General features: G+C 38.1%; 1 protein-coding gene across 11 annotated transcripts in view; it reads right to left on the bottom strand.

Moving 5' to 3' along the window:
• Nucleotides 1–15,215: 15,215 nt before the first annotated feature.
• The window catches only part of gab1 (GRB2-associated binding protein 1), a 51,793-nt gene continuing 49,827 nt past the window's right edge, over nt 15,216–17,181 (bottom strand). For all 11 annotated transcript variants that reach the window (XM_061057423.1, XM_061057390.1, XM_061057415.1 and 8 more), the window contains one exon: nt 15,216–17,075. In XM_061057423.1, coding sequence (XP_060913406.1) covers nt 16,917–17,075 — 159 coding nt within the window. In that variant the 3' untranslated portion in view covers nt 15,216–16,916. The remainder of the gene's footprint in view (nt 17,076–17,181) is intronic.

Genomic DNA, 17,181 nt, shown 5'->3' with positions numbered 1-17,181 from the left:
AAGAGGCATTGAATAAAACAGTCTCAGAGAAACAACCAAAATCCTCGACTGAGGCTCTTGGATAACGCTTATTATAAAATTTTGGGTTCAGAGTTGTGGACGTACGTAAACAAAGCCCATTTCTACACTTTTGGTTAGAGATGGGTTAGGGCTGAATAAGGACTAAACTGAGTTTGAAATGCTTTTTTCAGCTTATTCATGTACAGCAGAAATCCTGTTAAACTATATTTGGAGGAGAAAGAAACAGGGAAGCTGCATTGGGATCGTATTAACTTAACGCCCTCAAATTTAAACCTGGTGATTACCTTGTGTGTGTGAAGAGCAGCATTATTATTCATTAACAAATGACTATGGTTTCATTGTTGGTAAGAAAGTCTCACCCTTCCCATGCTTTATTAGTGCACATAGGCGGGCAGAGGTCAACAGAGGAAAGTGAAAACCTAAGCATCATTTACCAAATGGAAGGCTTTAGAAAGAAACATAGCCTCTGTCCTGCTTCTCTTCCCACCCCGCCAATAAATCAGTGTCATTGTCACCGACAACGGGACAGATTTCAATTTTAAAAGGCATCCCACCATGCCAAGGCAGGGACACATAAAATAAACCCCTAAACATATTCCTTTCTTGATGTTTCACTGCCATTCATGCTGGCCAGGTGTTAAACTGCTTTCGTTGAGGGAGCCTGTAACTTTAAAATGCACCCTATTCTATATGATGTGATTTATTCACAAACTATAAACTGGCGTAGCCCCTTCTTTTAGCCCCTTCTCACTTATTCTGATAGCCTGGAATGGTTGGATGCTGGGTAGTACACTTAGGCCTATTATTCACATGAACATTTTACTGAGTAAAAATGTGCTGACATGTAGTCATAAAACATCCTTTACCGAGTAAAGTGAACAAAATATTTTTGTACTAGTTTTAATCTCAAAATAATGCTTTAAGTACTTAATGAATTTATTATTCGAACAATAAAGTAACTGTCACTGTTGAATACTTGATTATGATTGGCCAATTACTAATAACGACGGTCTGCTATCCCTGGACAGCATATAGTTACTAACAACCAAAGAAGAGCAGTCGGTTGCTAGGTACATGGCTCTAATCAAACTTACCCGCAATTTATTACAGGAGAACTACAAGATCACAGAGGGTGATTTGCTGCTCATTTCAGGCCTGTTTTGACGTTATGTTGATAAAGTGACGTTTTATACAAACCAGGATTCTGTATATTGTGTTTCTGTATTTTGAAATTGACCGGATTTTTTTGGGCGTTTCCTTGTCTGACTTCTTGTCCGGGTTGATCTATTCTGATCAGCTTGACGCATGTTTGCAGCGAAGAAAAAAAAAAAAAGGCAGAGTGGCGCTGCTGACCCTCTCCAGAGACGGACTGCAGCACTCGCTGTGGATACACAATCATTGACTTAAGTAGGCTGCGTCAGCGGTGTGTGAATGTGTTACAGGTAGAGTCGGTAGTATTGTTCGTTACAGCTTGTAAACACAATAGAAAAAGTTGCTCACCTTTCCTGTAATACTGATAACAGCCTCTGCCATCAATGTATGAATGTGATGTTATTGGCAAAGTTTGATCTGCATTGAAAAAAGCGCTTTGAGTAATCAGAAGACAAGAAAAGCACTTTACAAGCTCAAGTCCATTTATTTATGATAATCAGTTCTGTTTAAATCACAATTGAATATATGATGTAGCTCTGTATGAGGATAAGATTTCAATACTGGTCTCAATTCAGCCTGATATAATTTCTACACCCTATTATACATATTTTACATTTTGGTGGTGCTGTCCTTAAACTTCCCTGCCTACTCCCATGAATCAAAGTGTGTGCACATTTCACTAGTGGACATAAAAGTCTTCTCCTGCCTCAGATTTTCTCCACACAGTCAGCCACTCGCTGCTCAGTATGGACAATGTCCAGAATTTCAAGCTTTGCTTTGTCCTGTGAACACATCCTGATTACAGCATTGCAGACAGCTTTTCATTGCCGTCCAGAAATAAACAGGACACAGACATCTCCCCGCCTGAAAGGACAACTAAACTTAGCGCCTGCTGACTCCTGCTGCTGCTGTTATTCTTCATCTGCCTGAGAACAAGCCCAGACTTGCAGAATATCCTTTAACAGATTGAACAGCAGACTAAAACACTCATTGATTGCCCAGAGAGTGATGGCAAGAAGGAGGATTTTGTCTGGGTAGAAATAGCATAAGAAAGAGTTCAAAGTGGGTTTATGTGTTGTAAGCTGTTGCCTTTATTTTATTATTAACAGACCCCAGAGTCTCGTTTAGCTTTGTTGTTTTGTTCTGCTGTGCTTTGTTCTTCAACTACCCTGCTTGCGTGAAGTAACTGTTACTGAGTTTGCTATGGCGAGTAAGAGCTGCCTTGATTTGCCTCACCTGCATCTTTCTGCTCCTCTTGCGCTCTCTTTCGGTCACTGACCCCCGCACACATTTAACGTCTACATATTGTCTCACATGTTACACACACCTTAAGCAACTAGGGGTGTGAAGGTACACGTACTCGCACCGGACCGTTTCAGTACAGGGCTTGAACTGCTTCAATCTGTGTTCCCACACGGACCGCAAAGCGGAAGCACACTCACCTGTGTGAGAGCATAACCTGCAGCATGATAGAATGAACACCCTCCCTCCCCAACAGACAGCCTTTTGCTCGTACTTCTGAATGGGCCAAAGCCATAACAAATGCCATTGAAGTTCTTATATCGACAGAGGGAAATATTAATAGTTCTGCGATGAAACTATACTGTCCCAGATGTGATCAGGTTTATTATGTTAATTACTTCATTTCATTCTAAAATGCTTGATTTCATTTATATATTTTATTTATTGGAGACTCTTTTGGTTGAAGGATGCAGCACAAGTTCATTTTATGTTTTTTTTTTACAATGTTTAATTTAAAATGTTATTAAAAAGTAACCTGAGCAGGTGTAAAAGTCTGAACTGTCGAATCTGCACTTAGCCCAGTGTGTAAAAGGGAAATTGTAAGTGTTCCTAATAAAGAAAAAGAAAGTGTTGCATCAGGTCCTTTTACTGTACCGAAAATGTACCGAACCGAAGCTTCAAAACTGAGAACCGTACCGAAATTTTTGTGTACCGTTACACCCCTATAAGCAACAGATCATTTTGGGACCATTGCATAGCCTCCCTCATCTTATCTACAGTAAGTAACATGGCCACGCCGCATGGCTTTCTTTGTCCTTTGCCACCATTTTGTTTCGTGTGAGCCATCTTGTCCTCTCTCTTGATGGGGCTGTGGCTCAGTGACTTCTTTTATAAGTACTGTGTGCGCAGTTACCACCTAGTCTCAGCACACAGTTTTATACTCCACTCTTATCTTTGCACAGTGTTTGTGAATTAGTCCCTTTTATGCAATTACCCTCATTAGCATAAAAAGGGAAAAAAAACTTCCTCAAATGACTGCTTGAAGGCTCATTTAAATACAACCAGCACCATTGCAGAATCACTGTTAACTCTGCAGTGCAATTCAGGGTGCATTTAACCCCTTTGCCGGTGTCTTTTTAAAGCATTTGCACAGTTTTACCTGAAAAGCAGCCCAAATCTTCAGTAAATTAGGTCCTCTAAACTAACACAACTATTAATTAAACTAATAAAACAATGTTGACTATGCATCATACGTTTTCATTATAGTTTTTCAACACACATGAAAGATGCAGTCCTATACATCGTAGTTTTAATTCAATGTGCACTAGGGGGAAATTTGGGATTCAAATATAATTTGAATAGGTAATTTAAAACAATAATTTCAAAAGCTTGACTCAGTGTTTGAATGTGTGTTTTTATTTTTGTAAATGTGTAAGCTACCACTACTGAATCTCACCCCTCTCCCCATGGCCTCTAAAATATCTTTCAACATCTCACAGGGGAGTGGATTTAAGGATTACATACCGAGCCGAGCAACCACCCCTGAACTTTAAAATCGTACGACGACACCACCAGAGACAACATTAAAAAAAATATATATATATAATTTAGAATGGGATTGTAGATGAAGATTCACAGCCGTTGTGTGCACTATATTGTTTATTTTTATGACATTTTTTTTTCCAAGGCTGCCAAAATCAATAGTGTTATGGCTCTGTGTCCACATCATGAGTGTCCATAGTCTGCAGTATTGAGCTGGAAAAAGTAGTTTTCATTACCGTTTCCATTTAGAATATAGGATAGAATTACTTTATTGTGGTAAAAGCTTGGGTCATTCTTTTTTTTAAATGTCTGGAAAACATTCTGCAGGCAGACATAAGACCGGTTATGGTCTTACCAATAAAACACATTGTGAGCGCTGCAGCCCAGGTGAACTGGCTTTGAGTTAATGAATAATGATTTCTTTACATTCAAGTCTATTGAAAGGATTTAACTTAAAATTGGTTCTAACTCATTCTCAAATGTATATTAGAACTTTCAGGAAAACATCAGTCTGAGTAACACTCGTGGTTTTTGACGAGTGATTATCATCATTATCTGAGAAACGGATTGATCAACTTGGAAACAACATATTGCAGAGTGTACAGTTAAACAAAACAGTATGAGAAAGGGACAACAATTGTTAAGCTATCACTGTCCATTAAAGCTTTCTGACTGTCTGCTGAATGGACTCTTACAGCTTATCTGACTTCCTTGAGATATACAATGCAGCCTAGTCTCACAATGAATTGCTGATTCACCGCAAACTTTTCACAATGTTTTTTACACAAATGGGCTGGTTTTAGTAAGAAAACAGACCAGCTGAACTGAGCGGTCTGAAGGGTCTCTCCCCATCATTCCCCTATTAAAACACTTCAGGGAACTCATATTTGAGGAGAAGTGTTTTTTTAACAGCAATTGTCTTTTACTGAAGTACAGTCACAACATGACTAATGCCAATTATGATGTATTATAGATAGCTATAGGTGGCAAGATATTGCTTTAATACAGCTTCCAACTCAATGAACAGTTTATTACAGGGGTGAATACCGGTTTAAGAAGCTGGGTTTAAAAATCCTCAGTTTATTAGTCAACATTTCCATTTGCACATGATAATCTCAGGAAGTTTCGAAATAAGCATATTTTTGTCAGCACGTTCCCTGGGTGGTTACAACAATACAATATATTAATGCAAGGAAAAATACAAAAAAATATATATATATAAAAATGGAGAGGTAACATATATTGACATACTTAAAAACACATCAAATGTTTTTTTTCCCTCAACCGGTAGGGCTTAACATATACTTTGACATAGATTTTTTTCCAGGCAGTAAAATGACACAAACTACGTTGGTGCACTGTCAGGCATATGAGCTTCCAGATGCTGTGTGAGACAACCGGCTTCACATAGCAGATCCACAGCTGACACACCAGAAAAACAGAAATGAAGACAGTTATAGAAACAAATTCAGAAACATCCAAGGCCAGGCATGAGGATCCAATCTTTAAGTCAAGGTACTCCTGCAATGTGTCTGTCTGGAATAAGAAAATGTCATGCCATCTTCAGGCTGCTGTGTTATCAAAGAATGTTACCTTAGTGTGCGCAACCGAGGCACCACCAATAAATACAGCCCATATATGGACTTCTGATCTTAGAGGGAGTCATCTCTAATAAGCAGATTATCTACAATGCTGACAAATTAAAAAATGACTGACTTTTTGGGCAAAACTTAGTGCTTTTGTTCAGTAAGTGACTTAACGTTGGCTTAAGTACAGCTGTGCATTAACAGAAGGGATGAATTTAGTATTCTCTTCAGGCAAATTCCTTAAGCCATTACAAATTAATAGTACCTCATTATGGAGTGTAATGTTAGTATCTGGAGCAATAGAATAATGCAGTTATATCCTTGGTAATATAATAATCATCAGCTTAGTTAATGGACCTGTGCAAATGTGCAATAAATACAGTGAAACCGTGGTGTGGGAAACGACACAAATCATAAGCTGTATAACGATTCCCTTTTGAATCCTGCTTTCTTGATAGAGTTCCGACTCTCTCCAATACAGGAATGGTTTTACGGCTCCAAAATCATTACTAATGAAAATGCAGTCACACACAAAAACTGAATCTGAAGCTTTGGATAAATCCGATTACAGCAAACTTTGGGGAAAGTGAGAGAGCAAGGAAGGAGATAGTACCAGAGATGAGTAAAATACGACAAGTCTTGAGTCAAGTTTGCTTTACTGTCAGCCCTATTTTAAGAAGAATGTGCAACTTTTTGATCCAGTAGATGTCACCCTTGTGCACCAGCATGAAACCAAAACAAACTTTTTTGCTTTTGGCGACACCTCCGCCAAACTGAATCCTCCGCTCTCCTACAGCGACACGCCTCCAACCCCTCTCCCCTCACGTTGGAACGCTTATTTGACATCCATATAAGCAGCTAGTCCAGTATTTTATTCTTCCTATCTCTAGTCCCTCACTTAAACAGCTATTATGGAAGGGGACGAGCCGGCCGGCCGTCTTGTCCACGTAAACACGATGTAAATATGGCTCAGACATTCTCAAAGCCAGCCCGACTTTCAGGTCTCACTCGCAGACAGTAAAGACTCAGAGAGTTACAGAGGATATGCTGGAATTCTGCTATATTTACGTGTAAAATGTTGCACATTGTTTCTTTAATTTTGTGTATAAATAACATTAATTAGGAGTGACTTTTGATAATTAGTAATTATCAAAAGTCACTCCGATTTAATTTCTTAAATTATACCACAACTAGTGGTGGGCGATATTGAAAACATTTTTTTTTTTTTAAATGTATGACAGGATCACAACTTTATCACAATTGTTTTTCTTACTGATCTTAAAGACAAATGTTCAAGTTACTGACCAGTTCAATCACTTATGTCCCCATATGTTTTTAAATGCACAAAAACGGTGCTGATAAATTCAAACTATCTGAAAAATGTTGTTGTCTTTGGCAACAACCTGTTGGTCGATAGATGGAGTAGTGAAATATTTGCCAATAGTTTAACTTTTATGCACAATATGAGTGTTTTCTGCAACACAAAATAATGATATAGAAGTGTGTCTTTGTGTCTTCCAATAAAGTGTCCATCAGGTACATTCACACACAGTGATGCATTCATCTGAAAACATGTTTCATAACGTCATTGCATTCTTGATTCCGTAACAGGTGAGCTTCAAGTAGAGAGGTGACAACCAAGAGAGAGCAGAACAACACCAGCAGAAACAGTTTAAATAACGGGATTATATCTTCCGTCCCTGACTGTTGGTCTGAGCTCCGCTCTGTGCGATTTTCAGCAGACTGTTAAGGAGAACATCTCATAGGCTCATAAACGAGGGTTTGTTGTGTCACTATCCAAAGTGCAAACTCTGTAAATAATCGTTTCCTGCACCCTGTCGGTTTGGAAAAAAATCTCAAAATAGTTCCATGTAATTGAGAGTTCTTTTTACAGATCAATGATTACATTTTGTTTTTATTTGCAGCCATGAATCCCGCTCTGCTGCGAAGCAAAGGGGGAGGGGAAGCATCTGTGTAGGAGCATAAACTGCATCAGATATAAATGTACATCGTAGCCTGATACTACAATCTCTGTGCTTTGGCATATTGTCAACACATTCTTAACCATCACAATCTAAGACCATCTTATTACACATCTCCAATTGAGCGGCTGTGGCTCAGTTGGTGGAGTCGTCGCCTCTCAACCGGAAGGTCAAGGGTTCGATTCCCAGCTGGGCAACATGTCCGATGTGTCCTTGGGCAAGACACTTGGATTGCTCCCGCTGCTTCGGTGGCAGTGTATGAATGGGATTAGTTACTTCTGATGGATGATGCTACATAGCAATCACTACCATCAGTGTGTGAATGGGTATGAATGGGTGGGTGTGACATGCAGTTCAAAAGCGCTTTGAGTAGTCGGAAAACTAGAAAAGCGCTATATAAGCTCAAGTCCACTTACCATTTAATTAAGTTTGAAATGTACCTTTGTTAATAAGTCATTTCCCCATACAAAAGACAGCCATTCAACAAATAAGGTAGAATGGAAACTAGGGGTGCAAACGAGTACTCGTTCATTAAATAATAATCGGTTACAAAAAAAAAATGTAAATCGATAATCGTTTTGTAGTCCACATTTTTGTAAATGTTTCTTGTTGCATTGTGGGTTCTAGGATAGGCCTAATTCAAAACAGAAAAAAAGGAGCACACTCAAACAGAAATAAAACTTCAGGTGCACGAGCGCAAAAAGAAAATAGATGACAAACAAAGCTCTGATAAAGGCTCTGCGCTGAAACGCGCCCGTTGTTGATCCGTACGCTGCTACCCTAACAAAAATATCCCTTTAATGAATTCACAATGAACAAACAGTCCCAAACAAACAAAATATGCAATTTGATCTACGAAAGTTCAGTTCAAATTGTCTTTTTAGTCCACAGAAAAAGAAGGACTTTCACTTTGCGATTACCGCTTTACCCTCGCCAAACCAATGACGTTTGATCATCCAGGACAGAGCAGCATAACTAGATGTTTTCCTATATGTTGGAATTTTAGAGGATTATTCTTTTAATAACTACAAAACGGAACAACCTTATAGGGAGAAATAGCTCATAGCGGACGGACGAGCGAGAGTGTCATTACGCACAGAGGAGAAAGATGAAACAGACACTTGAATCGTTCACCTGTTCTATTGTAACTTCATTTCCCAGAGTAAAGTGCGCTCTACACTGCAGACTGTAGTCTCTGTTAACAGAATGTTGCTGTCTAAACAGCTTCAACATGCGATGAGTGCAAATTGATGTCTGCGCGTCCGCTCGCCACACTCACTGCTTACAAGTGTTAAAACGGTCATAAGATACATCTGTTTGAATTTCTATTTGAGGTTTGCTGTCTGTTGAAGTAAGAAACGTCCTAATTTGAACCTTAATACAAAGTAAGCCTATTACTAACAATTATTAAAATCCCGAAGATTCAAATTAATCAATACAGTCGGCATCGAGTCATAGTTGGGGGCGGGGCCTCCCGTGGGGGAAAAGAATCACAGAAAAAAAACAAAACTATAAAACGAGTACTCGCTTTAACAATGGGAATAGTAATCGATTAGAGAAAATTTTCCATTTCTGCACCCCTAATGGAAACAATCATCAAAGAAATAGGCTGTATTACTCTTCTTTATAATAGGCAATCTAATTTTGGGTTTGTTCACAAAAGACTTTAATCTGCTACAGTACCCTTGCTTGCCTTCGGTCCTTTATCCACACCAACACATGCACCTCTCCCTGTTAATACACACGTCGGACACTATATGAGCAACACATACTCAAGGACTACAGGCGAAAGGAAAGAGTGGACCCATTGGTTTCGATCACGGATGTTGATGGTATGGGGATAAAGACAGTCGCCTCTGCTATTCTCTGCACACTTACCCAATTGCATGTGGGAATTTACACGTGTGCTGAAGAGAGAGAGAAAAAGTGAGTCAGTGCCCAAATGATCCAGACTTATGCAGAATACAGGGGAATTAAAATATTTTTTTGTAAATGTATGAATTTATGCTGCATTTACCCGCATTATGAGAGCCAGACCTGCATGAAATAAATATTTTGTGCATGATTCCCGAAATCCCGCACTGATCGAACTAGGATTCTGTAGACTAGTGCCCAAATCACAAACAAAAAATATTCATCTTTCTCTCTAGCTTTTTTTACACCACATTTGTTTTTTATTAATGTCTAGCCACCTTCATCTATTCCACTACCGTGCTTTGGGAAAGTTAGTGTCAAGAGGATATTGCTGCACAGCTGACTCAAGAGTTGGACAAGGAGGAGAAATTGATTTTGTCTGGAAGAAGAAAGCGTGTATCTATCTAGATTCACTGATGTTACGTTGCGAGTTGTTTTAAATTCTGTCCAGCACTGGCTCAGCCTTAATCTTATTACAGGTTAAAAACTGAGTGGAAAAGCTAGAGAGGCAGTGAGAGAACGAAAAGAAGATGATAAGAGGTTACTGGGTGTGTTGAGGGCTAAGAGAACGAAACATGGGCTGCCAGGATGGGAAGATGAGAGAGAGTGACAGATGCAGTAAACAGAACTATAGATGACTCAATACGGGGCTGCCAGGAAGAACTGCAATGAGATGCATTTGATCAGATGTATATCCAACAGTCAGGCTGTTCATTCAGAGAGACAGGTAAGTTGGAGTAAAGTTCAACTGAGATTCAGACAGAAATATTGGCAGAATAAAAAAAAAGTAAAGTTAAAAAAATATATTTGGGGCAAGAGTGTAACATGGGCCAAAAGAAATGACACCCACATGTACAGCATGCCAAAAAAAAGTTTAGCTTAGAACCTGAAAAGTTGAATTTCCAGGATAACAGGCTCTTAGTGTTTTGGAGCTTGAGATGATAAAATTATTCTCATTTGAAATTGAAATCTTTTCGAAGGCTTATGTGCGCAAAGGAGAATCGCATGTTGTGTGTTAAGACTCCAAGCATCCTTCACGTTACTTCACATGTTGCCCTTGTGTAACTATTACTTTATCACTGAACAATGCATCTTTGAGATCAGCACTGACAAACTAATCGGTAACAGTGTTGGTTGGGAGGTCAGGGTCGCAGCCCCTGATCGGTTACCCTAACTCAACCCAAGGCACCACAGGATTGCAAGTTGCAACACAGCTAAATGTATGAAGCAAATAAAATAAAAAATATCACCTTAAGGCATCATTACTCTCAGACAAGGTCCAACATCATTAGACTTGGGTATCAAGAACTACCCATCATTAATAATTAAGGCACATTAATTTGTGTTCTGCTTTTCAAAGGGCTCTTCGCCACATGGCAGTTCAATGTTTGTACATAAATAGCCATGTTAAAAACTAGGGATGGGCACGAGTAATCATTGTTGACATTACCAGTGACATTTCATTACTAGAGCGCATGTTGTTATAGGCTACAATAGCTCAACTTAGTTAGCATTAAATATGTAACTGAGCTTTCTGGATATACTTGGTAAGAAAATTATTTTGACAGAATTTTTTTTTTTACAAAGTTGGTTTCCCTAATGGGAGAGAACAAACAAGGTTATAATGGTTTCAGATTTTTTACTAGTTTTTATTTTGCCTTTTTCTTTTCTATTGCAGTTTTGTGAAAATTTGCGGTCGACAGTATCCAACTTTTGAAACCATTACACCTCCCCCACATATTCCCAGGGTATTACTCTGACTTATTAAAAATCACGTTGTAGGGCTTCAGAGGAACTCTGTATTATTCATTTATATATAGTCAGCAGTGAGATGGATTTGGATTTGTAGTGCTGTTAAAATGCACAGTTTGAATCAAATCTAGCTAAATAGTAGACAAGTTGAGATGAGAAATACCTTCTTTTTTTTTGGCCAATCCAATAACTTTCCGATCCCTGATGAAAATCTGTGGTCCCATGCAAACCGTGAGATTTGTGATCCACTAGTAACTACACAAAATATGGGCAGAAATGAAAGTGATACATTTTACACACACATGTCAGGGAAATTTATTGAAACATTTTTTGTGATGAGATAAAAGTGATTTATCTGTGATTATTATAATATTTGTTAAACTAGTCAATATAGACAGTAGTATCTATTGTGTTCTACATTCAACTATTTCCAGTAGAGGACACATGCAGCTGCAACATCTATTAATTGCTCTCCCAGCCCAATGATGCATGCTGCTAGGGCAAACATGTCTCATGTGGAATGTTCATTATCAACCCTTGCAGTGTGTTCCCCATTAATATGACCGAGTCTGCCTAATATGCTCAAGTTTATAGTGCTGACTTTTCACTCATACTAATGGTGTTAATTATATGGGAATGAGGTATTAGTTTGAGCAGTGACTACACAGTTCCCTTAAATTGGATTGTACATTTTATTTGTGGTACACTATATCATAGTTACAACTCCCATTTAGACAAAAACACACAGCAGTTGTCCCTAGACATGTACCTCCTAGCACCCCAATCCACCCTCAAGACTACTCCCACCAGTTCAGGCTGAGTTCCAAGAGGACAGGACAGAGGCCCAAGCTCACAGGCCCCCTGCTGCTCAGGGAGAGCCACCGAGCATGCTTCATAATTATTCTGCTGGCCCTGTAAAGAAGCCAAAGACTATCTCCCTGCTCTATTACTCACACACTGCCAGAGACACTGCAAAGAGGCTCCCCAGGCTGCACCATCACACACCACTGTGTAGGTAGGGGCACAACTGTAAACAAAACGCATAGACCAAAGTGTTTTACTTTCATTTAAAAGATTCCCCTGTTGTGACACACAGCAATAATAAATATGCTGGTCTCACGACACAATCTGTTACACAAATTTGCTTGCATAAAGTGTTAAATGTTGTCTTAAAAACCATGGTCCAAATGAATAAATGTTCTTTACATCGCCATGGTGATGAAATAAATAAATAAACCTATTGAATTTCTAGATAATAGCATTTTAACCAGCTGCTCATGAATACTGAAAAAGCAGCAATTCACAAAGAAAAAGCATTCAAACCTTTAAATAAACATCTGTTAACCTAACACCCCAGCCACATCTGGCAGAGTGACATGAACATTTTGGAAAATACATTGAAACAAAGCATGCAGCCATACGAGTAAAACATATAATGTACTATATGGCAACCCAACAATTATAATTAATTGTAAATATAATACAATAAAGGTTACATACAGCCATTAAATGAGAAACTAACTTGTGTCATACAACTATAAGTACTGCAGTTTTATGGGATTATGTGTTGATTTCGCTTTGAATTCATAAATCCAAGGCAAGTATATCCAATTCAACTTATGCGTCTTATCAAAAATGAGGTAAAGAAGACATAAGTCACTGATTTAAAAAAAGGTTAAGGGAAGAGACGTTACAGATGACAAAGGCAAGAAACTGAACCTTAAATGTTGCTAAATGTGTGTTTGAGTTTGAACGAGGAAAAAATTACAAGCTGATGAGCCTCTGCAGTCTAATAAATATAAAACAGTAAGGGGAATGGTAAGCCTGGATCATAAATTAAATTAAATCTTTAAAACCCTAAATTACCCTTCAGATGGCCTTTTCTATAACCTTACAGGAGATAATCCTTTTAGTATACAGACAGTCACTGTACATATTATATTGAGAGAGAAAAACAGGTACATGTATATCCGGGTTAAAAACAATGAAACATCTGAATTACAAACTAACCTTTTTAAAGGTAATCCACATGCTTATTAAAGTAATCCATTTGCAAATACAGTACAGGGTTCTACAGCATTGCAGAGTGTAAAACAAGAGGAAATCAAGAGAAGGAACTGCATTGAAAAGGTGTTGGCAAAGAGGGGAAACAATGTAAGCGAATGAGATCCATAAAATAGTTACTCAAACAATACCTCCATCTAGTGGAGCAGTTGGCTATAACTCCACCAGTAAATGACACAAAGCTTCAGGACCCTTTGCAAGATGACTCCTGCTTATTCAGAACTTTTGGCTTGGGTTCCTCTCTCCAGAGGGAATACGCAGAAGGTTCTAGAGAGAGAAGCATAGTAAAAATTAGATTTGATAAAAGGTGCATAATTTGATTTGATAAAAGGTCCCCCCCCCCCCCCCACACACACCCACTGAAAACGACTCCGCAACCCACTTTGGCTCCAGAGTCTCAGCCTGCTGAGAGACTGGTGGCCAGTGGTGCAAAGGCTTGGCAACAGCTGAAACGACGTACATGTAGAGAAACGTGCAATATGTTCAGAAACGCTGTACATTCACAAGCATCCAAAACAACAACTGTGGCTCCTTCCCCTGGAAATTTTGAGCACCTACCTCATTAATTCAGGTGAATTTTGTGAAGAAGCACAATAGTAGTTAATTGTTGCAGAAATGTTATTAAACGTTTTAGTGGAATTTGCAACACTGAAAACCCAGACAAGCTCAATGTTGTATTTGAACACAGAACTCACTGAAATGGAGGTGACAGGTAACCAACAAGTGTCTTAAACTTAAACAAGCTTAAACTAATGGATATAGGATAAAATAAAATAAGGTAACTATCAATTGCAAAACGTTTAAATTAGATGGTAATTGTTTTATTTTATAAGTTTTTTTTTTAGTAGTTGTGGTTTTATTAAATAGAATTTCAAATTTCAATTGCTTTGCTGTGTCATCACCGTAATGCTAATTACAAATTCTCGGAAACTTGGAAAAAAGGCTTTTGTAAATGGTCTGTTTTAACTGTTTTTATTTTATTATTTTAGACTTGTGCTGTGTTACATGGGGGTCAGAGCGTTGGTTAAGATAACAGTTCAAAACTTCAAAATGCTTTTGGTAGGCTAACCATAACAAATAGTTTAAAAAAAAAAAAAGACTTACCACTGTTTTTGAAACATTGCCAGACTTCTGTACGAAACAGGGAAACAAAAATACTCCTCCACTCTCCTGCTGCCCCATAAAAAGATAATTTGAAGATTTCTGAACCACTCTCGCGGTTGGGACTTGCGTATTTAACAAAGATGGCGAACGGAAGTGACATCACATTACTGACTTAAACGACTCATTATCAAACGTTTTATTTTTCATGTCAAACTCAATTTTATTATTTGAGTACCCATATAACATCAAAATCTACTTCAATGTAATTTACTTCTTATTTGTCATATGTTAGGCCTATAGAAAAAAGTATCACCTCCATGCTTCCAATTTTGTTTGGATAAACAATCAAAAACTGAACTTGAGAAGTCGTTAAATCATCCACCTGCTGATTGAATACTTTTGATCCAACCTGATATGAATCTGAAGAGAAAGGTTTAGTTTAATACATTTTATGAAATAAGACATGAACATTGCAATGTTAAAAGAAGTCTTATTAAAGTAAAGTTTGATATTCACGTATTATCGTGTTAAGATTTTACACAGGCTTTAATTGCACAGAATGTCTGAAGTTTTCTGAAAAACTATCCCACATTTAATTACCCAAAATGAAACAAAAAATGATAATTAAGGTTCTTAGACTGGTGCAACCCAGCGTGCAATTAGAATACTATCATCAATTTTCCAAATGGAATGATTAAAGTGTAAGATTTAAGCAAAAAGAAATACTAGACAGTGGACAGCATATCACTTCTACATTGGAATTTTTACTTTTTATTTCATTCCATTTTCTTCTATGTATTTATTTATTCATTATGGAAATCAAAGTGAAAAAAGACAGTGAAGAAAAGACAACAAATGCATAAGAGGTTGGATTTTATTTAGTCCACTTTTAAAATTTACATTTTCTGTCAAGATTCATTAAAAAAAGGTAAAGCGTCATCAGCTTTGCAGATCATATCACAAAGAGACTGCAAAAAGGAAAGAGTGAAGTAGAATGAAGATGACTCAATAGGCACATTTTCAAATGATACATGTTAATCTTTTTGATGGCAAAATATGTACAGCAATGATTTTACCTTGTGGTAGCACATGCGCGGGATGTCTGAGTGACAGTTCACAGGTTAGTAAAGCAGAGATCTTTGCAGACATAAGGCCTTTTTCACTGTATATAAAAGATGTATCAAGTTTTCTAAATGAGGCAGTCAATTTCCCAAAACTGTATGCCACTTAAATTTGAAATAAATTAAACCAAGAGGAGAGAGATATGAGGACTATCAATGAACTTGTGAAACTAATTGACCGTCGCTTGTCAAACTACGCATTCTGAGTTTAGCAAATGTTCCTCCATATGAATCAAGAATACTGAGCTAAAAGTGGACAGGAAATCCACCTTATGAAATAACTTAAGAAAAAACTAGAAATGGATAGTTGTGTTAGTTTGCATCTTTAAAGAGTACCTGATTTTTTCTCTCTCTAGTCTAAGTTTGATACCTTTGCATAACTTATAGAAAACCTGTAACGTTCTTTTTAAAACTCACAGTAATTCATTCATAATCACAAGACCTGATACCACCACAGACAGGCACAGAATTCTACCCTGCAGAATCCACATATCTTCGAGTCAAACACACTGGATATTCCATACAAATAAAGGTCACTTTTCCTGTTTATATACATAATACTTTTGTACAGTCTTTGCACTTCCATTATAACAGATTGGAGCATCTCCACATACTAAGTAAATGGACATCAAATCATGTTCAGTGGATTAAACCTTGAGTGAATCCAAAGCTTAAATAAAGCACTTGGTTATACATGAAATTAACAAGTTCTACTGCCTTTGCATTGGAAGAAAGAAATTATAAAACGCTGTCATACTGGGTTATCTTCGGGATCAGGGTTGAAGTGAGCCTAGGACACAGACCGAGGTCAATTAAGCATTCCACTATAACTTTGTGAAGAAATGGTTAATGGTTTAATAAATTTGACCAAATAACACTGCCCATGGAAACATCCCCCTGTACAAACAGCAGAAACTGAAAATTCCCAAATGTTAACCAGATATGCTAACTAGCAGAATGTTGCATTGATATAGTATCCTGATCATGTTACCAAGTGATTTAACGTACACACCAAAACAACATAAACAGCATTATAATTTAAGGAAATGTTAAAATCTGGATCAGCCAATCGGCCATTGAAAGGTGAACAACAGAATAGGAAAACTTAAATCCGAAATAGGAGGCAGTGAATGTTCAAAGTCGGCTTTAGTCATACTCCATTGACATATCCAGTCATTCCACCTACAATCAGCTTATTCCTGGCTCACACCCCCGTCCTACAACTGCAGGAAAAAGAGCTGTCATATGCCCGACAGCAGTGTAGACTAAACACAGTTGATTGGCTATAAAGCACCACTGGCCCTTACATACTAAGGATCTTGCAGAGGTGGAACATGGCAGCTGGGCCATCATTAAGCACAAACCACAGCCTGCAGTATTGTGAAAGGCCAAGTGGTTTGGGGGTTTGGTGGCTGGGCTGGCATTTAGGACGATGGTCACTTGGATCCTTTGGAAGGGGTGTCTGTCTCTGTGGATTGGCGGCCATCGTTCCAGGCCTCCCGGGTGCTCTTAAGGGCTTGTGTCCGTTGCTGGTCCACAACCACGTAGTCAACACGCTCATCTGATGCTGCCATGCCAGTTCCATTGCTTTTCATCTAAATACAGAAAACAAATAGGAAGTAGGTCTCACAAGTCCTTAAATCAAACTATATAAGATTAAAAATGAGTTGTTCAGAATGCAGGGGTTAAAAATATTCCTAC

Source organism: Labrus mixtus, chromosome 2 (assembly GCF_963584025.1).
Source record: "Labrus mixtus chromosome 2, fLabMix1.1, whole genome shotgun sequence".
Classification (NCBI taxonomy): domain Eukaryota; kingdom Metazoa; phylum Chordata; class Actinopteri; order Labriformes; family Labridae; genus Labrus; species Labrus mixtus.
This window is presented reverse-complemented; position numbering and strand designations above follow the sequence as displayed.